The following is a 27,476-nucleotide window of genomic DNA, read 5'->3' on the forward strand; positions in this document are numbered from 1 at the left end:
GACGAGTCATATAAACTTTAAGTGTACTAACTGCTGGTAGTTCTTCCTTTACTTCCGGCCCCACCCTTTAACCTCAAATACTCCGCTAAGCACGTTTTTTTTTTCTTGCATGTCTCCTCCTTCTCCACTCTAATGTTCCACGTTGATCTTAAAACAGCAATTTTCCTCACAGGCCAAATAGTATCTCGACAGTAATAGGTTGATCGCAGCCCAACACGAAACAAATGTAGTGATTTTAATAAAAAAATAATACTTTTATAAACAAGAGAACGGCTAGCGATTCTATCTAACGCTATAGGTTACCTAATGAACAGTTCCTATAAACGCTTTCGCCGAAAACAGATTGGAATGACACGTACAGGTTTTTTTGTTCTACAACTCCCAGCAACCCTCACCAACATAGGGACTATAAGAATTTATGGAGTGCTGAATTGTTAACACGAATTATAAGACAAACACATTTCCACGCATAACTGCTTGCAAGTGACGATGTAATTTTGTTTATGCGTTACGTTTCAGTCCCACCCTCCTCCTCCATGAACTGCATCTCCCACAATCCTCCGCGATGCGCCTTCCTACAAATATGGCAGAACCCTGGAGTTTTCTACCCTGAAAGTGACCGGGGATGGGGTTGGGAGGTATGTTAGTGGTTAGCATGTGTCAAGTTGGTTGGAAGATGTAATTTGTCATATACTGTAATGGGACCGGACGTTGTTGTTTGAGAAAACAGGAAGTCGTGTAGTAAGAATTATTAGAAGCAAGTGATATGGCATGAAAGCAGAAATCATTTTTAACGTTATTTCTTTTTTCCTATAAATCCTTGTTTTGCAGGATAAAAAGTTAATATTGCATTTGTGCTTGTTGTGAACTAAAAAGGTAATGGAGTTCCACCATGCCCAGTCCACCCCACTCTCATCGTGCCACACAAGGACACAAACTGTTTCACAAATAGATATGGAAACTCCACAACAATATGAGGAATGTTCTGTGGGTTGCAGTCTCCACTCCTCTCAAAGCCTTGAGGACCCTGTTTGTATGGACCCAACAGGTAGGGCACCCCCTCGTGTGGAAAGCTGTCCTGATATGGACACTAGACCACCTCTCACTCCAGAGCTGTACATTATGGATCTGGATGGAGAGGAGCCAGGAGAGGGCTTTCATATGCAGGAGCTTCTAAGTGAGTTAACAACTTTGGCAGAACCATTAGAGACAAGACCCAACCTAGAGACTCTCAATGAAACATCAAACAATCCACTGGAAGAACAACAAGAAGCTGAGTGTGAGCCGTGTCCTTTGCATATAGCTATGGGAAAAGGACTGCCACAGAAACCACGGCGGGTATCCGAATCAGAGATAATGCTGTCAAACAGTAGAGGTCTCTTTCTTACAGATGCCGGCTCAGAAGAATTATTGCACTTATTTCAGCATGAAGAAGGAGTGCTGGCAGATGTAGGTTCAGCCGTACCTTTGGCTAGGTTGGAAGAACTGCCCAAGAACAAATCATCTGTTTCCTGTTCCTTGCAGGAAGCTGGAGAGAAAAGCTTGGAAGAGGAAAAACAGAACTCCTCTTCTTATGCCTCAAACTTATGTAGAGAGGACTCATTTAGCAGTTTGGAAGAGTTTCCAGATGTAGAGGTGAGAAAACTATGATGGTATTTAAAGGCCCATGTACTGTGTTTATTTCTACATATGTAAAGGGCACACAACCCCGTTTTACTTTGTAGTGCACATGAGGTATTTTTAATTAGTATTCATTTTTATAGTTGTTGAGAAATGTCTTAACAGATTGCCTGTGAATTGTCTTAGGGTAAGGCCACACGAGGAGATTCAGGGAGATTTTGTTGCCTGGCGACTAATTGCCTCGTCTTTTGAGCGACTATCTCCCTGAACTGCCTCAGCGTTTTTCCCCATAGGCTACAATGAAAAGTCACCTGCGCTAATGCATACGCGGTGATGCGTTTTCAATAGTCGCCCAAAGTTGCCTCAAAATCTCCCCGAATTTCCTTGTGTGAACTAGCCCTTAACAGAATTGCAGGATAATATGACCCCTAACATATACCCACCCATATAACCTAAAGGGGTGATTCACCTTAGGTTAACTTTTATTATGTTATAGAATAGCCAATTCTAATCAACTTTTCAATTGGTCTTCATTATTTATTTTTTTAGTTTTTGAATGAATTGCCTTTTCTTTTGACTCTCTCCAGCTTTCAAATGGAGGTCACTGACCCCATTTAAACAACAAATGCTCTGAAAGGCTACACATATATTGTTACTGCTACTTTTTATTACTCATCTTTCTATTCAGGCCCTCGCATTTAAATCAATGCATTGTTGCTAAGATTATTTGGATCATAGCAATCAGGTAGCTGAAATTGCAAACTGGAGAGCTGCTGAATAAAAAGCTAAATAACTCAAAAGCCACAAATAATAAAAAATGAAAACCAATTGCAAATTGTCTTAAAATATCACTCTCCACATCATACTAAAAGTTAATTTAAAGGTGAATAAACCCATTTATTGTAAAATTGGTTTGAGTGCTGTTCTGAGCATCATTGCATCCAGCATGACTTGAAATAGAGGCTAATGTTATGTAATCATAATAATAATGGTGGAGGTGTTTGTTCACTGTGATTTTTAAAAACACGTTTGCGGTGACTAAAAGCCATAGTGTAATGGTGATTTCAATTGGCGAATTACCAACCACTGTATTCATATTGTTATAGATTTTACAGCTACACTCTCAAAAAAGTTCTACTGGTGACCTGAAGCTCCAGTGGCTCCAGAATAGTACAGTATATTTTACACGTGGCAGCTTGTGTCTGGCAGAGGAACTGTGGTGATTAGTTGCCATGATTTGGTTTTTAAAAATCACATCAGCTTATCACCCGGTGTGTCATTACCCTACGTTCTGGTGGCACTTGATTGAGGCAGAGAGCACAGCCACTTACTGAATTGTGGGGTGTCTGAATACTATTGCCTTTGACAGCGACTATTCGCAAGTGCTGTAGGTATCTCTCCTGGTATACTGCCTTTTGTTAATTTAATATAAGCCCTTTTCACCTTGTTGGTCATATATGTCAATGGCATAAGTACTTGTAACAGTGGTCTGCTAGTTGTTTCACATCCCCAGAGAGGGGGGGGGTAGAGGAGTCTGCAAGAATGCAAGGGCTGGGGGAGCAGACATTTTATTTTCTGGAAAGGCTGCTCCTTTAAGTTTTGGCACACTGAACACACGGAACTTCAGAGCATTCAGGCTTCTCACTCAGCCCTGCTGGCTTACCCTCCTGGGACTCAGGCTCACTATCCTCTGCCAGTCCCTTCTCCCATCCAGGGATTTAGGTTTACCAGCCTCTGCAGCACTCTTGTTGGCAGCAAGACCCCCCTCTGCCAGACACTGTCTCTCCCAGCAGCACCACAATTTCCTCCACTCTAGGAGGTGTCCGGAGAGCCCCAAGGTGTGGTAACACAGTCCTTGGCTTTAACCCTACCTGTGCTTGGAATCCCTCTGCAACACATGAGGGATGCAACATGCAGCACACCTGTTTCCTTGTGAGGCAACTTCGGAAAACAAAGCTTTCAGAGTGCCATCCCGCCGGCGACTTAGATTCTAGCCAGCGGGAAGGCTTTTCGGAGAGATTTGTCGCCGGTCGACTAAATCTCCCCAAATCTTAGTGTGTGGCCTTACCCTAAAAAGAAAGTAGCTGCATGGTGAAAGAGAATATGGAAATGATAATTTTAAAAATAACAATTGCGTCACATGGTTGTGTTTACAACATGTTCAGAATTGGTATTACAATGGCAATAGATATCTTTTATTTTCCTTTATAATATAGGATGCATTTTGAGAGGGCAAAACAATCTTTTGAGGGGATTATTCCCTTGTCAGTTTTAATGGACAGCCTCTATCTCTTTCAGACCCTGGATACACCATCGACTACCGCCTCAGTAGCAAAAGGTAGGTCCATTTAAGTAGTTTGTTGTTGAAAAACAATAGTGCAAATTTACTTACAGCTTTCAAATAATTTCTTTCCACTGCGCTGAATGAGAATACACTAGTATCTAATGCTTTAATGTTTAACATTAATATAAACATTAGCACTGTAAAGAGGTTGCCTTCTATATCAACCAGACTATTTAAGTTGCTATACCTTAGTGTCTGTTTAGTCTTGCATTCTTAGCAAGCTGTATGGCTTGTTTGTATTTTTTGAAAAGCAATATTAGAAACATTGATACTCTTCTTAAAAGGTGACCAGCTTTTACTTTTCTCTAAAATTTTGTTTGGGTTTGTGTGTATACACACACATTTGGACACCTTTTGCCAGATTACACATTAAGTTAATTTTGTTAGTGAAGAATAGTAATAACTACTGCAAGAATCAGTGTGTTAAAAACAGCAGTTGCAGTGCCGGGCCAAGTTAGGAGGTCAAGGCAAGCTTTCCTGATTGCATTGCCCAACTGCCGGCATTGGGGAGCTTTTTCGTACTCGCTCACCATCATAAACTCGGTCGTTGCACCCTCACCCAGAGCTTGAAATAGGTATAGACAGCCTAGTGCCCCTCCAATGTTGTTTCCTAGGCATGCGACTCTTCTTCCTACCTCTTGTTCTGGCCCTACACAGTTGTATAACAACTGATTCCTGCAGTAGTTGTTTACTTCTTTTCACTTACAAAATTAAGTAAGCATATGATGCCCAAAGCTTTTGCATACACTTCTAGGGGCCTATTTATTACACCTCATTTTTTCTGGTCGAGTTTTTAAAGGGGAAAACCCAAATTTTTAGAGGCTAAAAATCCAAAAATACTCCAGGTAAAACCTGTTGAGGTCATATAGAAGTCAATTGCAGATGTCCCTGAAGATGTTTCTTGACAACATGATTTCCGCTGGTTTTCGTACGATAATCCGAAAAAGTTAGGGTTTTTAGGCAACTGAAAAAATTGAGCGATTCGGTGTCAAACTCGAAAATTCATACAATTCAAATTCTTTCGCAATTTTGTTGAGACTTCTCCCACACCGGCTTTTTCAAGTTGTTTTTTTTTATAAAATAATTAAATTTTTGAATCAGAGTAAGGACGACTTTGTTTTAATAAATCATCATCATTCATCATCATTTATTTATATAGCACTGTCAAGATACGCAGTGCTTTACTGCAGTTATAGCAAACAGGGAATAAATGGTGGATAACAAACAAGGATTACAGAGTACAATAGGGTTAGAAGGACCTAGAGATTAGAGTTTACAAACTAAAGGTTAGGGTACAATTGAGACATTCGGATTATATAAACACTTTGTTATTTTTGATACAGCAATGATTAATTAAAGTGGACCTGTCACCCAGACACAAAAATCTGTATAATAAAAGTCCTTTTCAAATTAAACATGAAATCCAATTTCAATTTTTCATTAAAGAATTCATAGCTGTTCTAAGCTCATTTAAAAGTCTCAGCTGTCAATCAAATATTGTCTGCCCTTCCTCTATGCCATGGGCATAGAGGCAGGGCAGACAATTACTTTCACTTTCCATTCAGCACTTCTTAGATGTCACTGCTCTCCCCACATTCCCCCGTTCTCTTTACCATTTAATTGTGTAGCCAGTGCATGGGGATGGACATAAGGTCCCACATTCTGGTGCACAAACAAGATTCTGAGATGATACAAGGCTTGTCTTAATAACAGTGTCCACAAAATGGCTGCTGCCTGCTTGCTATAATTTTGAAATCCCAGACTGAAGGAAACAGGATTCAAATAATTTATATAGTGTAATTAAAGTTCATTTTGCTTGACTGATGTGATAAAATAGGATTTTGAATAATTTTTTTGGGTGACGGGTCCCCTTTAAGGTACATCGAATAAGCCTCTTTAAACAGGTGGGTCTTTAAGGAGCGCTTGAAAGTTTGGAAAGAAGGAGAAAGTCTGACAGCTTGTGGCAGAGAGTTCCAGAGAAAAGCAGAAGCCCGAGAGAAGTCTTGTAGACGAGAATGGGCAGAAGTGATCAGAGGAGAAGTGAGGCAAAGATCAGAAGCAGAGCGAAGGTTTCATGAAGGAGTGTATTTGGAGATTAGAGATGAAATATAGGGAGGGGTTTCATTATTAAGGGCCTTGAATGTGAGTGTAAGTAATTTGAATTTGATTCTAGAAGAGATTGGGAGCCAGTGAAGGGACATGCATATGGGAACAGCTGATGTTGACCGGCGAGCTAGATGAATGAGTCTAGCGGCCGCGTTTAGAACAGATTGGAGTTGTGAAAGGTGACTTGTTGGAATACCTGTGAGAAGTAAGTTGCAGTAATCAAGGCGGGAGATGATGAGAGACTGAATCAGTGTTTTAGTTGATTCTGAACTGAGATATGGTCGTATTCAAGCAATGTTGCGCAGCTGAATACGGCAAGATTTTGCAAGTGTTTGAATGTATGGTGAAAAAGACAGATGTGAGTCTAAGATAACTCCTAGGCAGCGTGCCTGTGTGGTGGAATGAAAGGTGGTGTTGTTAACAGTGAGTGATATCTGAGGGACAGGGGAAGATCTTGGAGGAAATATGAGTTCTGTTTTTGAAAGGTTCAGTTTCAGGTGGCGCTGTGACATCCAGGAGGAGACAGCAGAGAGACAGTCTGTGACTTGGGAAAGGACAGAATTAGAAAGATCAGGAGTAGACAAGTAGAGTTGGGTGTCATCAGCATAAAGGTGATACTGAAGTCCAAATGACTGAATAGGTTTTCCTAGTGAAGTTGTGTAGAGCGAGAACAGCAGGGGGCCAAGAACAGAGCCTTGAGGAACTCCAACAGAGAGTGGGAAAGTAGTAGAAGTAGAGCATATAATAATATTTGTGGTGTTATAAAATAATTACCAACATTGTAGGAAAATTCATTCAAGCTTGATATCCTAGTGTACAAATATTATCAGACTAAATCAGACTAGCAATAAGGACATAAAAAGCCACTCCCGGTAAATTTAAGAACCAAAATTCTGGGGAGGTTTCATCAGAATTTCTCAAATGCACTCTCTGCACTAGCAATGCGGCCCCCTCTCACTCCACTACCGAAAAATCAAGAGGGAGTGCTGCAGGGTGGTTTGAAATAACTCAGAGTGAAGATAAAGCTTATCACAGCTTACCAGAGAGCTCTGCAGCTCTTTATTTACTTGTAGGGGAATATTTATCAAAATAGTTTGCTGTATTTTCACACTTTGATAAATATGCTTGTATTTTGCTCATAGCAGGCACTTATGAAATTCAACTATAAAGACAGAATAATTCCTTGTTTGTTGTGAGTCATTAAGCAAATGATATAAAATATTCTTATTCTCTGTCTTGCCATTGTAGTGCCTGGCCCTTGTGATCCGGAGGATCTTCAAGACGGTGTGATATTTGGTGCACAGTATCTGGGGTCCACCCAATTGCCAGGTGAAAAACACCCTGTGGCCAGCACACGCATGAGGCAGGCTCAGGAAGCAGTAGATAGGATTAAGGTAAGAGGAATATATTTATTTTCAATGTTCTCATTCTTGTATTTTGAATAATGTACACATTTCTAGTGCTATACATAAATGCTATGTATGGACATGTAAACCTTGCTAGTCCCCTTGTACCTGTTCACTGACCTCTACTTCATCTTATCCACCTCCCCCTGTAATGGAATATTTGGCTATATATCCATAGGCTCTGGTTTCCTTTTTCAACTATAATCTTTCAACCCTCGTGTCTTACTGTTGAGTTATTTGCCTCTTATCAGTGGGAATGTGTTAGAGATCGCTATATTTAACTGAATGTAAATTGGCCCTTCTACCACCTATACAGAATTATTTTATTACTATGACTTCTGATAGATGTTCACAGTATCCCATCAAAGTTACTCGTCTGTTTTCTCTATTTCTATGTATCTATTGAGAACCAAACTGATGAAAAACAATTGCCAAATATTGTGTGATTGTTTAACAGACTAGTGTTGTGCTGTAATGATCATACTGTGCTATTCTTTTGTTGTGTTTTGTGGTGATGTATAGAATTTCTATTGCTGGCAGCTGGGGAAATTTCCCCCAGCCCTGGCCCTTACCCCATCCCAGTTATATCACGACCACGAGCTCCTTCTCTCCGGAGCAAATTCAAACAGTACAGAACTCTTACTCCTATACCCAAAAACCCAGTTAATCTTTCATGTGCTCTCTGGAATGCCAGATCTGTTTGCAACAAGCTCACCGCTATACACGACCATTTCATTGCAAATTCCTTTAACCTACTCGCACTTACTGAAACCTGGCTTTCTCCTACTGACACCGCCTCACCTGCTGCCCTGTCCTATGGGGGCCTACACCTTACTCATACTCCCAGACCTGGTAACAGACCTGGAGGTGGGGTAGGTTTGCTTCTCTCTCCCCACTGTACTTTTAAAGTTCTTCCACCTGTTCCCTCTCTATCATTCTCCTCATTTGATGCGCACTGCATTAGGCTCTTTTCTCCTGTTTCACTCTGCATTGCTGTTATATATCGACCACCAGGACCAACTGCACAATTTCTGGACAACTTTGCTGCCTGGCTTCCTTACTTTCTTTCATCTAACATCCCATCCATCATATTAGGTGACTTTAATATACCCATTAACAACATTAACAACTCCTCTGTCTCTAAACTTCTTTCACTAACTACCTCCCTAGGCTTATCTTTATGCTCAGACTCCCCCTCTCACTCCAATGGTAATGCTCTGGATCTCATACTTACCAGACTCTGTTCAACCACCAATTTTACTAACTCACCATTTCCCCTCTCTGATCACAATATGCTCACATTTCAACTTTCACTAACTCCCTCCTCACCCCCTGCTATTCCCCAAACACGTACTTACCCTGACTTGCAAGCTGTAGACGTGTCACATCTCTCTTCTTCCTTTGACTCTCTTCACTCCAATATCTCAGCCATCTCATGTCCTAATGTGGCTACCTCTGTCTACTATAGTACTCTCACCACTGCCCTAAATGAGCTTGCTCCTATAAAAACTAAACGTTCTAGACCCAAACCACTTCAACCTTGGCATACTGCTCATACAAAAGCGCTCCAAAGACACTTATGTGCACTTGAGCGTCGCTGGCGCAAATCCCGTTCATAATCAGACTTTTGGAGCTACAAATCTGCCCTGCGCTCATTTAACACCAGCCTCTTCCAAGCCAAACAAACATACTTTACTTCACTCATTAACTCCCTTTCTAAAAAAACAGCACACCTTTTCTCCACCTTTAACACTCTCCTTTCCCCTTCTCCACCCCCTCCATGCACATCTGTCTCTGCTCAAGATATTGCTGAGCACTTCAAAAACAAAATTGACACTATCAGAAGGGACATTACACTACTCAACCCCCCTAGACTTCCACCACCCTCCCTCTACACTCCCCAATCTCTCCTGTGCTCCTTCACCCCTGTCACTGATGAGGAAGTCTCAAAGCTTCTGGCCTCTTCTCACCTTACCACCTGCCCGCTTGATCCAATTCTCAAAACTTCTCCGCAATACCAATCCTTGTCTAATCAAAGCCTTAACTCACCTATTTAATCTTTCGCTCTCAACTGGACTGTTTCCTTCTCAACTAAAACATGCTCTTGTCACCCCCATTCTGAAAAAACCCTCTCTCGATCCCTCCAATCTTGACAACCTCCGACCTATCTCTCTGCTACCTTTCATCTCTAAACTACTTGAGCGCCTAGTCTACAACCGACTAACCTCATTCCTCTCTGACAATAACCTGCTGGACCCCCTACAATCTGGTTTTAAGCCACAACACTCCACGGAAACTGCCCTGACTCGACTAACTAATGACCTTTTAACCGCTAAAGCCAACAATCATTTCTCACTTCTAATACTGCTTGATCTCTCAGCCGCATTTGACACTGTAGATCACCCTCTCCTCCTCCATCCCTCTAGTTGCTTGGCCTTCGTGACAAAGCCCTGTCCTGGTTCTCTTCACCAATCGTTCCTTTAGTGTCTCCTACAATGGAGTATCATCTTCTCCCCTACCTCTTTCTGTTGGAGTTCCTCAAGGCTCTGTCCTGGGACCATTGCTATTCTCCCTCTATACTTCCTCGGCAAATTAATAAATTCGTATGGTTTCCACTACCACCTCTATGCTGACGATACTCAGATCTATCTCTCGTCTCCTGATCTCAACCCTGAACTCCTAACTCGCGTCTCCTCCTGCCTGTCCGCTATCTCTACCTGGATGTCGCAACGCTACCTTAAATTAAACCTCTCTAAAACTGAAATGGTTCTCTTTCCTCCAACTAACACCAGTAACATCCCGGAAGTATCCATCATAGTTAACAATTCCACTATCACCCCCTCTCCCCAGGCCCGGTGCCTTGGGGTTATTCTAGATTCTGCCCTGTCATTCACTCCTCATATCCAGTCACTTATTAAATCATGTCACTTCCACCTAAGGAACATATCCAAAATACGATCATTTATCACCCAAGACACTGCCAAAATTCTTATTCACTCTCTCATCATATCGCGTCTAGACTACTGTAACTCTCTTTTAATTGGCCTCCCCCTCCAGAGACTGTCACCTCTCCAGTCCATAATGAACACTGCTGCAAGGCTCATACACCTCAGCAACCGCTCCTCCTCTGCCTCGCCATTCTGTCAATCCCTGCACTGGCTTCCGTTACCTTTCAGAATCAAATTCATATTAATGACACTGACTTTCAAAGCACTTCATAACTCTGCACCACCCTACATCTCTGAACTCATCTCTTTATACTCACCCAATCGCTTACTACGCTCCTCTACTGACCTGCTACTCAACTCTTCTCTCATTACCTCCTCACATGCTCGCATTCAAGACTTTGCAAGGGCTGCACCCCTCCTCTGGAACGCTCTCCCACGGTCTGTCCGACTTTCTCCCAACCTTTCTGCTTTCAAGAAATCTCTGAAAACGCACTTCTTTCAAGAAGCCTACTCTCACTCTGCTTAACTACCAAACGCAACACCGCATACAATACCACATTTCTCACCCACTTAATTCAATCTTGCCCACTCCCACACCTTGTGTATTACTCCCTTCCCTTTAGACTGTATGCCTATGCATAGGGCCTTCCTCACCTTTTTGTACCTGTATTGATTGTGATGTTTGTTACTCCATATGTTCTATGTATGTAATTCATGTGATCTAGTTGTATAATCACATTTACTTTACAGTGCTACGCAATATGTTGGCGCTATATAAATACATGTTAATAATAATAATTGTACTGATCATTATAGATAAACGAGGTCAAGCTGTAAGAACTAAATTAATGTTCGCTTAGTTTTTATATGTATAAAATTCTTTCTCCTTTTTGGTAATTTATCTTTAAGGCACCAGATGGTGAATCACAACCAATGACAGAGGTCGATATTATGGTGTCAACAAGAAGAGTTAAAGTTCTTTCTGCAGATACTCAGGTCAGAAAGCATGTAGAATTTTTTTTGTGCAGTATACACATACACTGGCACTCACCCATGATCTGTCTAAATTTCTGTATATGTGCTTTATTTATTTTTTACATTTTAGGAGTCCTTGATGGACCATCCTCTGCATACAATCTCCTATACAGCCGACATTGGCAGTACTGTAGTCCTTATGGCACGCAGGAAAATTCCCCGTGCACAAGACTCTCCAACCCAGAAGAAGCCCAACAGAATACTTTGCCATGTTTTTCAGTCTGATGATGTGAGTTTCTGCAAAAAGCCTTGACTAATAGTTTGCAAGCAAAGAAAGGACAACCATAGTTGTGTGGCTTGTGGCACCTTTTTCTTTCTTTTGATCTTTTTTTCTCTTCTTGCCTTGTTATAATGTATTATTGCAATGTGGGAATTCCAGAATATGAAAGACAAAGGTAGGCAGTGTGTACAGGAATATGTAGGGAAAAAATGGGGCTGAAAACGCTCTTATGTGCTATTCTATCCTATGCATCCATAATATTTTGCAAGTATATTTTTGTGCTGTCTGCTTTTGGGGTTTTTTTTTGTGCAGATTAGTTTTTAGTTTTTTTGTGCAGATTAGTTTTTTTTTGTGCAGATTAGGCTGTTGTAATTTTTAGTTTGCTGTGTGCCAGATTTAAAATAAACTATTCATATCAATTGTACTTCCTCCACCCTGCTTACTAGGACTGGTGTTTACCAAGCAGGGAAATATTCAGTCAGAAACCTTTCTACCTTATGGGCTGTCTAACTGTTTGCATGGAAGTGATACAGCAGGAGGGCCTCATATTAACTACCGGTACATGTTTATATGTATGCAAATAGAAAGAATTAATAGAATTAATGCTTACAGATTCTACTGTGCTGTTAGACAGTACTTATCACAGCTAAGAATGTCTGACTCTTTCAGCTCTTTCTGCGCTTGTACTCCTATAGCATTAACAGAACACTTCAGATAGAAAAATTTTCCACTTTTGGAAATAATATTTCATACTCGTAATATCAAAAATCAGTGTGCAAAATTGTTACTCATTTTAATTTAGATTAATTGGTTGAATTACAGGGCTCCTAGACATTTTATGGCCCGCAGACTGTTACACTTATAAGAAATTAATAAATACTGTTATGTCTAATTTAGTTACCAGGTGAGTATGGAAAGTACCCACAAAAAGTTGTATAAGGGAGAGAAGTGGGTACTACCTCCTCTTAATAAGAAAAGCAGTGTATGACTCCAGAGAACCTGAGGCCGGTTATATTCTTGGAGCTCACTGTTGGTGCTGAGAGTTAGTTGTAGGTTAATTTTGTAAAGTAGTTGAGGAGTGAGGAAGGAATCTGGTGGTACATCACCCAAGTAGGGATTCTGTGGAAGAGGGGCTAGGTTAAATAGGCCTTTGTGACTTCAACACAAGGCTCACCCCTTTGCTTAAAATCTGTGAAGATACAGCGACCATGACCAAAAGAAAGAAGCAGGGAAGATAGGCAGCAGGCTAGGGCCCAGTGGCCTTGGAAACTTATCATTTATCACATTTATTGTTTGGGAGTATGTGTGGCAAATACCATTGAAGAAGCTGTCAGATAAACTAAGCATTCCTTAGTTCATCTGACAATCCTTGTGAACCTACAGTTTATTTGCTTCAAAATTTTATTTTAGTGCTCTAAGCCAAGAAAAGTCAGAGGGCACCCACAGACCTTAATAGGAAGACATTTAAATAAAAAAAATCATTAGAACGTGTTGAGACTTGGATTTTTATTACCCACCCAAGGGGGGCCTCCCCTGAGCTGTGGGGATTTTGCCACAAAATGCAGGATACTTTTGACTTTTACCACGTTCCTACATTAAACTGTCTTTTTTGTTTCCTGACCCATTTTAAACTGGTGAGATTGTGTGTAATTTATTATATATTATTATCTTAGCATGTGTTGACAACTTTACAGAAATATGAGTAAAGATTTCCTTTCCATTTTCTCTAAGTCATCTTGGGGGACACAGGGACAATGGGTATAGCTGGTACATCCAGGAGGGCAGGACACAACAATAGGAAAAACTTAGCCCCTCCTCTACTGGCTATACCCCCAGCAGGCGGAGCTTAGATCAGTTTTTGTTGTGTCCTCAGGAGGATAGGACGTCAGAATTGTACTCTGTTTATTATTTTCAATTTTGTCAGTTGCTTGACACCAGGGAATGCCCAGACCCTCTACACTGAGCAGAGGCTACCCATAGGCATTCCCCAACGTGGGACCTGACTCCGGGGCCATTAATTTGCCATCCAGTCTCATAATAGTCTCCCCTTTTTTAGGTGGAAACTGACTGGCCGGAGGGCAGAGGAGAAAGCGCAGGACTCTGTGAGTATATCGTGCTGTCCTACTCTCCTCTCTTCTATCTCTCTCTCTGCATATTAGAGGTGAGATCTGTCTCCTAAGGAAGCCCCAAAAAGACAAGCGCTGTTCAGCCACGGCGCTGCCAGAAAGGAAGTGAGACTAGCTGTGAGCAGGGCTCCCAAACCCCTCCTTCATGTTCCCCTCCCTCCTCCTATAGGGAACGGAGCTGAAGGGGCAGCGCTGTAATAATGTAAATGCGCACCTGTGTGTGGGGAGTGTCAGCTGTTTTAAACAGGGGGAAAAGATATGGCAGAAGCCTCCCTGGTGCGCAGGAACGATCCGCGCTAGTTTGGCGCGTCTTCCTCTTGGTCTCGCGTGATCTGAACGCTCCTTCAGTTCACGGCGGCCATTTTGTTTCACCGCACCGGAGCTGGGGGCAAGAGACAGTGCGCATACTATAGCGCAACAACAGCGCAATAAGAGCGCCTTTGGGGGAAGCGTTTTTCAGCTTCTAGACCTCTGCAGCCTCCTTCATATTGAGACAGCAGCAGACACAGGAGACAGCTGCGGGAGACACCATAGCAGCCTGCCTTCGCTGCCAGTCCCCAGGGAAAGACTCCTCTGCTGGGTTTACCACAGCACGGTTTGAGCTAAGATATTCATTGCTGTATATTATATATTATATATATTGCATATAATACTCTGTAGTGTATCTGCTACTAAAATGTCTGAGGGACCTAGTGACAAGCCTTTTTCTAGGGGGGCACCTTCTGCCCAAGTCAGATATTTAGCTTGTGCCACATGCCGCAAACGTTTGCCCTCTGGGCATAAAGAAACTTTATGTGCTAAGTGTAAGCCACCTGTGGTTGGTCCTGAATCTCCAGAACCTGTTCCTCCCCAAGTAGACCAGGGGGGCCAAGGGGAACCAGCATCTCGAGTCTCCGCCTCACCTCCAAGGCCATCTCATATACAACCATCCACTCCAGAGTGGGCAGCGCAGTTAGCTTCTGGGATACCTAAGTTAGCACAGTCTCTGGACAAGTTGCTTTCCCGTCTAGACAAGCCAAAGGGGAGAGTTTCAAAGCGTAGAGCTCCTTCTCCATCTGATGAAGAGAGCGATTCTCCTTCCAGATGTTTTTCGCCATTCCTACCTGATTCTGGAGATGAATTCGGGCAATCAGACGGCGAACTCTTATCAGACTCAGAAAGGGAGGATGAGGATTCGCGCAGGAATTCCTCAGAGTCTGTGGATGCACTCATTACCTCTGTACTTGAAACCCTTCATTTTCAGGACCCAGGGGCATCATCTGACACAGCAAAGAGCCTGTTTAAACGTCATAGTAAGACTTCACCTGTTTTTCCTGCACATGCTCAACTTGATCAGATCATACAGCAGGAATGGGATACTCCGGAGAGACGTTTTCAAACAAATAGAAAATTTCAAAGACTCTATCCGTTTCCCAAGGAGCTTACAGAGAAGTGGTCAATGCCACCTTCAGTGGATCCGCCGGTATCTCGGCTCTCTAAGAACACCGCACTTCCTGTCCCGGATGCTTCGTCTTTCAGGGATTCGATGGATAAGAAACTCGAAAGTCTTCTAAGCTCTGTGTTCTCCACTTCAGGCACTTCACTACGACCTGTCCTAGCCATGGCATGGGTCAGCAGAGCAGTCCAGTCCTGGTCAGACTTCTTAATTACTGCCATTGATGCTGGGACACCCCGCCATGAGCTTTCCCAATGTGCTTCCCAGATTAAGGAAGCAAATGACTACATTTGTGAGGCTTCACTAGATGCACTTCAAGTCATCAGCAGATCATCGGCACTCTCTGTGGCAGCCCGCAGATCACTTTGGATGAAGCTCTGGTCGGCAGACCTTTCCTCAAAGAAGTCTCTAACCTCCATTCCCTTTAAGGGAAAACTTCTGTTCGGTCCTGACCTGGACAAAATTATCAGCCAAGCAACAGGGGGCAAGAGCACCCTACTACCACAGCCTAAAGCTCGGCCCTCCTTCCGCAGGGGAAAATTTTTTCGTGGCTCCCAAGCCAAGCACACGAGATCTTCTCCACCTCGATCATCTTTTGCAAACAGAGGACGTTTTAGCGGAAAACAGAGATCCTCCTGGCAAAATAAGAAACACATCCCTAAGGCTGGAGACAAGACTGCCTCAGCATGACTACGTCTGCACTTCGGCAGTCACAGGTCCGATAGGGGGCAGGCTCGGCAAATTTTCCAAGGCATGGACCACACTCATACAAGACTCATGGATTCACGAGGTAGTAACCCAGGGCTACCATCTAGAATTTGCCTCAAGCCCCCCCCCCATCGTTTCTTCATGTCCAGACTGCCACAGAACCCAGACAAGAAGACAGCCTTTCTCAGCGCAATATCAGCCCTTTCGAAGGCGCAAGTTATCATTCCCGTACCGGTCACAGAACTTTTCAAGGGCTACTATTCGAACCTCTTTGTAGTGCCCAAGAAGGACGGATCGGTAAGACCAATTTTAGATCTCAAGGAATTAAACAAATTTCTTCGTTATTGAAGATTCAAGATGGAGTCTCTCAGATCTGTCATCGCGGCGATGTCCCCAGGACAATTCCTGATTTCTCTAGACATAAAGGATGCCTACCTTCATGTTCCCATTTTCCCACCGCATCAGAAATATTTGAGATTTGCCTTCCAAAATTGCCACTATCAGTTCACAAGCCTTCCCTTCGGGCTAATGTCCGCTCCGAGGGTCTTCACAAAGATCATGGCAGCAGCAACTGCAGTGATTCGCAATGCCGGAGTTTCCATCACACCCTACCTGGACGACCTGCTAATCAAAGCACCCTCCTCCTCGGAAGCTCAGAGATCTCTCCAAACTTCCAGGGACAAGCTCCAGGAGCTAGGCTGGGTCCTAAATCTAGAAAAGTCTTCCCTAACGCCCAGCCAATCCATGGTTTTCCTCGGCATGCAATTCAACACACAAACACAGAGAATTTATCTACCTCAAGAAAAGGTCTGTCATCTCCAAGCCTTAGTAAGGTCGCTCCTTCAGAAGCCTCAACACTCAGTCAAGTTCTGCATGAGGGTGTTAGGGGTCATGGTATCCGCCATAGAAGCAGTACCTTTCGCCCAATTCCATCTACGGGAACTCCAGTGGAATATTCTGAGGTCTTGGAAGAGGAAATCCCTCCTTCAAGAGATTCGACTTTCCAACAAGACAAGAGCGTCTCTCCTCTGGTGGTTGGACCACACACATCTGTCCCTGGGCAGACCTATGGGAGAACCGACATGGAGCATACTCACGACGGATGCGAGTCTATTCGGATGGGGAGCAGTCCTCGAGGGTCTCTCGGCTCAGGGTCAGTGGAACTCACGGGAAGTGAGACTACAAATCAACTTGCTCGAGATTCGTGCAATCCGCCTAGCCCTAATCCATTGGCAACAGATCCTACAAGGTCAGGCCGTAAAGATACAGTCCGACAACGCCACAGCGGTGGCCTATATCAACCACCAGGGGGGCACAAGAAGCAGAGGTGCACTAGACGAAGTCAATCTCATTTTCAAGTGGGCCGAGGCTCATCAGACCCATCTGTCAGTCATTTACATCCCAGGACTGCTAAACTGGGAAGCGGACTATCTAAGCAGACAATCCCTAGACCCAGGGGAGTGGTCATTGAAGGACGAGATCTTCCAGGAGATAATACGGAGGTGGGGCATCCCAGAGGTGGATCTAATGGCGACCAGGCACAACCGAAAGGTCCCAGCGTTCATAGCTCGATACAGAGATCCACTAGCCATAACAGCAGACGCTCTGACAGCCAAATGGCAGTTCCATCTGGCCTATGCATTTTCTCCCTTACCTCTCGTCCCCAGGACTCTCAGGAAACTTCAGCGAGAGCAGACCACTCTCATCCTCATAGCACCGAGGTGGCCGAGACGCTCCTGGTACACAGACCTTCTCAGCATGTCCGTGGCAGAGCCTTGAACCCTACCTCAAGTCCCGGATCTTCTAATGCAAGGTCCAATCCGCCACCCAAACCCAACCAATCTAAATTTGACGGCGTGGCTCTTGAAACCAAGATTCTGATCCAGAAGGGTTTTTCCCAGGCAGTAGCTAACACCATGTGCGCGGCCAGAAAGCCTGTCTCGGCAAAGACCTACCATAGAGTCTGGTCTACCTACCACCAATGGTGTGTACGTCACAAGATGCAGTTCAAACGGTTCTCTATTCCGAACATTCTGGAGTTCCTGCAAGAGGGTCTTTCCATGGGGCTATCCCTTGGCTCTCTTAAATCACAAGTCTCCACCTTATCTGTCCTTTTTCAAGAACGGATTGCTCTTTTGCCGGACGTCAAGACTTTTATGCAGGGAGTATCACATTTGGCTACTCCAGTTCGTGCACCAGCTCCTCTATGGGATCTCACCTTACGGGCTCTTCAAGACCCTCCTTTCGAGCCATTAGGATCCGTACCGCTTCTCTGGCTTACCTGGAAAACTGTCTTCCTTCTGGCCATTGCCTCTGCGAGACGTGTTTCAGAGCTCAGCGCACTGTCATGCAAACCACCCTTCCTCGTTTTTCACCACGATAGAGCAGTCCTACGCACCATTCCATCTTTTTTGCCTAAGGTAGTATCTGATTTTCACCTAAACCAGGAAATTACAATACCGACCTTCTGCCCTTCACCTTCCAACCCTAAGGAGAAGGCTCTACATACACTGGATCCTGTTAGAGCTCTAAAGTTTTACCTACACAGAGTCCAGGATTTTCGCAAAGTGGATTCCTTACTTGTCATTCCTTCAGGCCCCCACCAAGGAGGGGCGGCCACAAAATCATCCATTTCACGCTGGATCAAGCAAGCGATTCATCGAGCCTACGTGGCACGTGGAAGAACGCCACCAGCTAGACTCACAGCCCACTCTACTAGGGGAATGAGTACGTCCTGGGCGTTCAGGAACCAAGCATCAGCAGAGCAGCTGTGCAAGGCAGCTACGTGGACCTCTGTCCACTCCTTTTCAAAGTTTTACCATTTCGATACCTTTGCGGCTTCTGACACTCGCTTTGGCAGAAGAGTGCTTCAAGCCGCTGTGGTTACTTCCACCTAGGCCTCACTCTCCCTCCCGGAGATTTAAGGGGACAGCTTTGGTACGTCCCCATTGTCCCTGTGTCCCCCAAGATGACTTAGAGAAAAGGAGATTTTGTGTACTCACCGTTAAATCTTTTTCTCTTTGGTCACTTGGGGGACACAGGGCTTCCCTCCCTAGACTGAGGCCCTCATTTTTTCCGTCAGACATGTTATGTTTAATTCTAAGTTGTACGGTTAATAAAAATTTTTCCTGTTGACTTTGGAACAAACTGATCTAAGCTCCGCCTGCTGGGGGTATAGCCAGTAGAGGAGGGGCTAAGTTTTTCCTATTGTTGTGTCCTGCCCTCCTGGATGTACCAGCTATACCCATTGTCCCTGTGTCCCCCAAGTGACCAAAGAGAAAAAGATTTAACGGTGAGTACACAAAATCTCCTTTTTTTCTAAAGACTAGATGCAAACAAATCACATGTATTTTTATGTTATTTTTTTAATCCCTCCTAGGCTCGGCTCATTGCTCAAGCTATTGGTCAAGCTTTCGGTCTGGCCTATCAAAACTTTCTGCAGTCAGAGAGGGTTGGCCCTGGTCAAAGGGAGGAACACCTGTATAATGCAGATTTGCCTCACTTCAGTAAAAGTGACAACTGCAGGGAGGTAAGTATTAAATAATGATCGTGTAGGTATAGCAAACAAATATTTACATTGATTAAAAGCATACTATTTTATCAAGCATTGAACACAAATAAAACACAAAGCATTTTTTTGTTTGTATTTATTTTTTTAGAACACGTATCTATTGAACCATTAAGTACATTAATACAATATTTCAGTTGTGTTAAAAGGATGGTTTACCTTTCAGTTAACTTTTGGTATATTATAGAATGGCCAATGCTAAGCAACTTTTCAATTGGTCTTTATTATTTTTTTATTATAGTTTTTCTTTTAATTATTTGCCTTCTTCTTCTGACTCTTTCCAGCTTTCAAAGGCTACGAATGTGTTGTTATTGCTACATTTAATTACTTATTTTTCTATGCAGGCCCTCTTAATTCATATTCCAGTCTCTTATTCAAATCAATGCATGATTGCTAGGGTAATTTGAGCCCTAGCAACCAGATTGCTGAAATTTCAAACTGGAGAGCTGCTGAATAAAAAGTTAAATAACTCAAAAACTACAAATAAAAATTGAAAAGCAAATGTGAATTTCCTCAAAATATCACTCTTTACATCATACTTAGTTAATTTAAAGGTATACAAGCCCTTTAAAGTTTATAAAGGTGAATTGTAAACAAAATGAAACATTTGTAACTGCCCAAAAACTGCTTAAAAATACAACGGTGACTTTTATTTTAAAAATAAGTGTTTTCTAAAAGGAGACATATTAAAATCATTATGTGAAAAGTGCTGTTAATAAGGGGTGTCAGACAGAATATAGTACTCGATACTCAGATATAAAAAAAAAACAATATTTTACCCTTTCCAGCCTTTAAACATAGAATTGATTAAATGATAATCTTAATAGTTTTCATATACACATGCCAAATTCCTAAGAATCTGGCAACCACGGCTCAATTATAGAGGATCCAAGTCCACATCCTGACTGCTGCTATACTTGTATGCATAACCTATGTCTAATATTCCCAAAGCGACAAATTGTGAATATATGCATTATATTTAGCTTGCTAATTATACTATTAAGTGCAAGAATAAGTCTGCTACACAAAATGGTGCTGAGTTTAATATGTTGCTTTATTCTTCGGTTTGTTACCGGTTTGTTACAGTTTGACAAACTTTTGCAAAGGACCCTCTATTAGGCCAAATATACAGATTATATTGTAAAACTTAAAATGTCAATAAAAACATTGATGGGGAATAAAAACCTGAAATTTCAGCCAAAACCAGGTCACAACGGCAACTTTTTTAGTGGGAATGCAGCCACATACATTACTGTACTGTAACAGGAAGTATTATTGTGTGTTTCAAATGTACATTTCCAAACACTTCCCTTCTTAACATTTCCAGTTTCAAATAATGTTATATTTGAAACTCCGCATTGTTTACAATTCTCTAATCCAAAAAACAATGCTGTTAATTTTTGCTATGATATGCAGATTTTTCTCCCTAGGTGTGTATCCAAAAGCAGCGGGGCGAAATGCTTGGCATAGCCGTGGTTGAATCTGGATGGGGATCCTTGCTGCCTACTGTGGTTATAGCCAACCTAATGCATGGAGGTCCTGCTGAACGAAGTGGAGATCTGAGCATTGGAGATCATGTGACTAGTGTAAATGGCACCAGCCTGGTAGGGCTTCCCTTTTCAACATGCCAAGGCCTAATCCGGGTGAGAAGGGTGTGCTGGGAAAAGGTCAATTGGGACAAATGTAAAAAACTGAGAAGGAAATATGTGGTGTGAACTGTTGGCAGAGGTGGTCTTTATGATGATCATACAGGGAACACTTGGCAAAGCAACTTGTGAGAAGATTTACTTGTGAATCACTCAGGGATAACACAGAGCACATTTAACATTGTGGAAAACCAAAAATAATATAAATGGTGGAAGAGGACACAAACAACAGAGTGCAATAATACAAAAGCATAGATCATTGCAAACACGCATTACCAATATTCAGAGCACATCTTGTGACTGTTTAGTGCAGCACACAAAGTTTAAGCATGAATGCTGTTGCATATATTCCAACATAAACTAACTCTGAGCTTCACTTTGGTTTAAATACTGTACATAGATGTGCTGTCAGGGTTGCCACCTGGTCGATGTTTTACCAGTCAAATTTTCTTGGATTGGTCCTGACCCTCCCCATCTCTGTTTTTTTTTTAAAGGTTGCAAACCCCATGTGCTATATTAATGAGATAGTATGTCAGAGTTAAATTGGATCTAAAAACAAAGCTAGACAAGTCTAGTAAACTTGCATAGAAACCAGATTAGTGAATAAGGATGTATGTATAGTACGCAGTTTTATACAATCTACATCTGTTTTTACGCTGTTTTAAGCTAATATGATGACATGTGGAAAGCTATGCAGACCATTATGTTTGTTAATTTTTACACATCTACATAAATATGGCCTTAAGACTTATGGTACATGAAACATTTTCTAATTTTTATTTAATAACAGGAGGGCATGGATTTTGCAGTAAAATGTACAAAATTATTTATTTTTTTAGGACCTAAAGGGGCAAAGCGAAGTCATTCTGAGTATTGTTCGCTGCCCTCCAGTGATCACTGCCATTATTCAGAGACCCAGTGTTAGCCATCAGTTAGGCTTTTGTGTTGAAGATGGAGTGGTAAGTGTGATAAGACTGTAATATTCACAAAGTTGTTTTCTGTGAACAGGTTATATGAACATGAACAACAGATACAGGCAAGAGGATATATTAAGCAAAAAGGTGAAATTGAGTTAACCACAAATTGCCAGAGGGATATATAGTGATAAAGAATGGCACTCACAGGTCAGGTTAAAGGTGGAAAAAAGCATAATTTCACCCATATTCTAAAAAGCTTCAAATTATGGAAAGGCCGTTTCCCATAGACACAATTTTATCCAAAGAATCCAAATTTTTAAATATTATTTCCTTTTTCTCTGTAATAATTAAACCGTACCTTGTACTTGATCCAAACTAAGCTGTACTGGAGGCAAACCCAGTCTATTGGGCTTGTTTAATACTTACACGATTTTCTAGTAGGCTTAAGGTATAAAGATACAAATTACATAAAGATCCATTATCCGGAAAACCCCAAGTCCCGCGCATTCTGGATAACAGGTCCCATACCTGTAGTTTAAATTTTCAAAGATTAACCTCTCAAAAAATGAAAGTGCTGTTGCTAGCCAATTCCCCAATGGGTACACAGAGTTAATAGCATGGTAAAGCCAGTTTAAAAATGCATCACGATTAAAAACCATTGAAAGGAAATAAGTAAACATTTTATTAAAAGATTCCACTTACAAAAATATAAGATTACTAGAACCTCTGGGTAATATGGACCATAATTTTATCTCATTTACTGTTTAAGTCAAGTAAATTTCAGCAAATCAAACTTAAGCACTTAGGATATTTACTGCAACAGATGTAAGTTATTTTGCTAAAAATAGAACAGAAATCATTTTCATTTTGCTTGTTAAATAATTACTCAGTATTTTGCCCTAAGCAGGAAATGTAAAATCATTAAAGGACCAGTAACATCAAAAACATTTTTTAAAAAATTCGTTAGTATACAACAACAAAAAACACCAAGACAAATTAAAATTTCAAAATTGCAAAGCCTTTATTAAGAAATAACTTACCGAAACTCCACTTCCTGTCCTCTTCAGAAACGGTGATATGGCGACCATCCATAGTGCGGTGCTGGATTTGTCCTCCCTGGCTAGCTCCCATAGTATACTGACAGCAGGAAGACTGTGCTGGAAAACGGACGGCTGGATGAAAAGCTGAAGTGCACGGTGTGCCTCTGGGGAGATCTTGCGGGGACTCGGCCTCCTACTAACCCGGCCCTGCAGCAGCAGGCGATTCTTAGCGAGAGTGCCCCAGGCGGGTGGCAGGGCACACAGACATCGCATGCATCGCCGATTGTCTCTTCATCCCCTCTGGGCGCAACTATCAGCGCAGGAGAGTTACATCGCTCAGATACAAGAAGCGTGTGCGCACACCGACAGCCGCACACTTTTTTCACAGGCAGCAGCAGCACTCCCCTGTCCCCTCCATCGCTCCGGCTTCAGCTCCCGGTCACTGCCACAACTGCCGCTTGCATGTGAAGCACCCAGGGGCCCAGGCCTGTGGCACTCTCGCTAAGCATGCTGATAAACCTGAGGAGGAGGAGGGGAGCCCCGGAAACCAAAAGGCGGAATCGGTACAATCCCAGCAGCCTTTCTCCAGAGCGGGACTAAGGAGGCTTCCGGGCAGCGGCGCGATGCAGAGTACAATCCGTGCATGAGAATGGCCGAGTGCTGCTGCTGCTGCTGCTGCCTGTGAAAAAAGTGTGCGGCTGTCGGTGTGCGCTCACTCTTGCGCCTCACACAGACACCGGCACCAGCCGCACACGCTTCTTGTATCTGAGCGATGTAACTCTCCTGCGCTGATAGATGCGCCCAGAGGGGATGAAGAGACAATCGGCGATGCATGCGATGTCTGTGTGCCCAGCCACCCGCCTGGGCACTCTCGCTAAGAATCGCCTGCTGCTGCAGGGCCGGGTTAGTAGGAAGCTGAGTCTCGCAAGATCTCCCCAGAGGCGCACTGCTCTGCACAAGGATGTTCCGGGAACACACCGGGCACTTCAGCTTTTCATCCAGCCGTCCGCTTTCCAGCACCGTCTTCCTGCTGTCAGTATACTATGGGAGCTAGCCAGGGAGGACAAATCCAGCACCGCACTATGGATGGTCGCCATATCGCCGTTTCTGAAGAGGACAGGAAGTGGAGTTTCGGTAAGTTATTTCTTAATAAAGGCTTTGCAATTTTGAAATTTTAGTTTTTTTTTGTTGTATTCTAACGAATTTTTTTAAAAAAAAATTTGATGTTACTGGTCCTTTAAAGACCACTTAGGAAGTTAATAGGAATTAGGAGTGCACCGAATCCAGGATTCAGTTCAGGATTCGGACAGGATTCGGCCGAATCCTTGTGCCTAGCTGAACCGAATCTGAATTCTATTTTGCATATGTAAATTAGGGGCGGGTAGGGAAATCACGTGACTTTTCGTCACAAAAGATTGTTTTCCACTTTTTCCTTTCCTGCCCCTAATTTGCATATGGATTTGGTTTGGTATTCGGCCGAATCTTTCACCAAGGATTCGGCCGAATCCCAAATAGTGGATTCGGTGCATCCCTAATAGGAATGAAGAGGAAAGCATTTAAGTCAGAGGGGACAGAATGTTTTAAACATATTAATACTACAATAAGGGACAAATTTATTAAAAGCCAATGTTTTATATCGCTCATGTTTTCTTGCATCATTTACTTTTCTTATTAATCATAATTTTTAAATAATAAAAAGCTTGCTTGTGTGGGGAAAAGAGCAATCACAAAACTAGAAGGCAAACATAGAAAACAAGGATCTGTGTCATAAAAACATATACAGTACCAAAAATGTTCTTGATGATTGAGAGTGTGGCTCAATAAAAAAAAACTACAATTATTTTGTCCTAAGGGGCATTGAAAATCTATCCAAATTTTTAAAAATTAATTATTTTTTTCCTCTGTAATAATAAAACAGTACCTTGTACTTGATCCAAACTAAGATATAATTAATCCTTTTTGTAAGCAAAACTAGCCTATTGGGTTTATTTATTGTTTACATGCTTTTCTAGTAGACTTAAAGTATGAAGATCCAAATTACGAAAAGATCAGTTATCTGGAAAATCCCATGTCCCATACCTTTATTTGTATACAATCCATCATGCAAAGCAGAGCAGCATGGAAGTGTAGTATGTGAGTTAAATTGCTTAGCTGTGAACTATTTCAGCACAATGAGAATTACCCAATTTACTGATTTTTGGTTAAGTAAGAATATTATTTGCTACCAAATTCTGGATAATAAAGAGAAGAATCTTGTGCACTAACATTTTCCAGTTTGACATCATTCAAATATATCTATTTACACACACAGATATGTAGCCTGGTGCGTGGTGGCATTGCAGAGCGTGGAGGTATCAGAGTGGGTCATCGAATCATTGAAATAAATGGACAAAGTGTTGTGGCAACAGCTCATGAGAAGATCATCCAGACTTTGATGGATGCTACTGGGGAGGTGAGAAAACTTGTGCTTGGAGTACACACAGGGTCGCTGCACCAATAAGACGAATTGCAAAACTCGCCTCAGCAGGTAGCGCCGAATGAGTTACTGAAGGTGGCAAAAAAAGCTGCACCTGGTAACTTCTGGTTTCTAAAATAAAATTTGGCTCTTTTAGTGCAAGAGAGTATAACTGCACTAGAAGAGCCGACGTGGCCCCTCCGGCGCAGGAAAGGTAAGTGCTCGAGGGGGGTATTGCAGGTGTCGGCTCAGATGGCTCCTGTGCTAGAAGTGCCATTGAGAAAACATGCTGTTGACAGACTTGCTATACGATTATATACAGTATTATCCACAATGGTGTAACTGGAAGTTATTGGGCCCAACAGCAAAATCTTTTTGCGCCCCCCTAATGTTGGGAATAAGCTATTTATAAATATATATTTGACATTGATATTCAGTCTGCATCCCACTTGGCCCTGCTGCAGTCACAAGGTCTGCTTTCTCTATAGTTACACCCGTGATTTTCCAGCAAAATTATGCCCACTACAGGGAACTAATGATTCTGGGCATAGTTTTATAACTTCTACAGAGAGATACTATATTAGGGATGCACCGAATCCACTTTTTTGGATTCGGCCGAACCCCCGAATCCTTCACGGAGGATTCGGCCGAATACCGAACCGAATCCGAACCCTAATTTGCATATGCAAATTAGGGGTGGGAAGGGGAAAACATTTTTTACTTCCTTGTTTTCTGACAAAAAGTCACGCAATTTCCCTCCCTGCCCCTAATTTGCATATGCAAATTAGGATTCGGTTCGGCCGGCAGAAGGATTCGGCCGAATCCGAATCCTGCTGAAAAAGGCCGAATCCTGGCCGAATCCCGAACCGAATCCTGGATTCGGTGCATCCCTATACTATATAGAAACCTGGTAGTCATCCCTCCTATATTAGGACCCTTTGCAACTGGTTATTGACCAAAGCAATATAACCTTGTCTTTTTCACTTTGTTTTACAGCATTGTAACACAACCAAAGGGCTGGTCAGTCAGCCTTGAGAGTGGTGGCAGTTTAGGCAAAGCCTTTATTAAAGCTATCATATAAAGAGGGGACTAACTAAACAATCTTCTCCTAACATTACTATTACCCACATAGAAATAAAAATGTAGCAATTTCAATTGTTACTGTACACTTCTGATAATTTACCTCTGTCTGCAGGTCCATATAAAAACTATGCCAGCATCTACATACCGGCTTCTTACAGGACAGGAGATCCCAGTCTACTTATGAGAAGATTAGCTTTTTGTGTCTACACACTCTGCTGCATTTGTGATGCCCAGGAAGATATGTGGATATCTTTATTTTTTATAGCCTACTTTGTCTAGATGCCCACATGAATTGTGTTCAAAGCACAAATATGCTATAAACATACAATATCTTTGTGAATATCATGTTTGTAGAACTCCAGGAGCTCATTTTCTTCAAGTGGTTCAGTGTATCATGTGAGGTTGCAAAAGATTGACTGAATGCTTCTTCAGTTTCTGTATGTGGGCACCTCTTCTTATCAAGGGCACAGTGCAATAAGGAAATATGTATAGAATATCTTATGTCTTACCACATCTTGTTCATTCACTTTCTGCCTAGAAGACATTGAAGTCCCTCTCTAAAGGTTTATTGTGAAATCATCTTTATAATGCATTTGTATAATCGGCAATGAAGATGGAAAATCCCTAACAAAAATGGACTTTTTAAAATGCAGTGGGGTATTTTTCATTGGTATAATTGGCAACTACATTTTACAATAAACTTTTGGTATGTTGTATATGGAGCATAATACAATGAACAGCGTCTTATTTCATTTTTTTAATGAAAATTATATTTTTTCAGTAGCTCTTCAGTGTGACATTTAAACTGGCATATGGTCT

The 27,476-nt window shown here is 42.2% G+C and overlaps 1 protein-coding gene across 1 annotated transcript; it reads left to right on the forward strand.

The window, feature by feature from the left end:
- The first annotated feature begins 497 nt into the window (after positions 1-497).
- apba3.L (amyloid beta (A4) precursor protein-binding, family A, member 3 L homeolog) lies at positions 498-27,379 on the forward strand. The gene is made up of 11 exons (XM_018254022.2): positions 498-638; positions 832-1,635; positions 3,919-3,958; positions 7,319-7,464; positions 11,334-11,420; positions 11,530-11,688; positions 19,328-19,477; positions 20,947-21,159; positions 22,002-22,121; positions 25,431-25,571; positions 26,770-27,379. Exons 2-11 carry the CDS (start codon positions 880-882, stop codon positions 26,839-26,841), a joined length of 1,884 nt encoding a protein of 627 aa, XP_018109511.1. The 5' UTR covers positions 498-638; positions 832-879; the 3' UTR covers positions 26,842-27,379.
- Positions 27,380-27,476: the final 97 nt, after the last annotated feature.

This window comes from Xenopus laevis, chromosome 1L, assembly GCF_017654675.1.
Source record: "Xenopus laevis strain J_2021 chromosome 1L, Xenopus_laevis_v10.1, whole genome shotgun sequence".
Lineage (NCBI taxonomy): Eukaryota > Metazoa > Chordata > Amphibia > Anura > Pipidae > Xenopus > Xenopus laevis.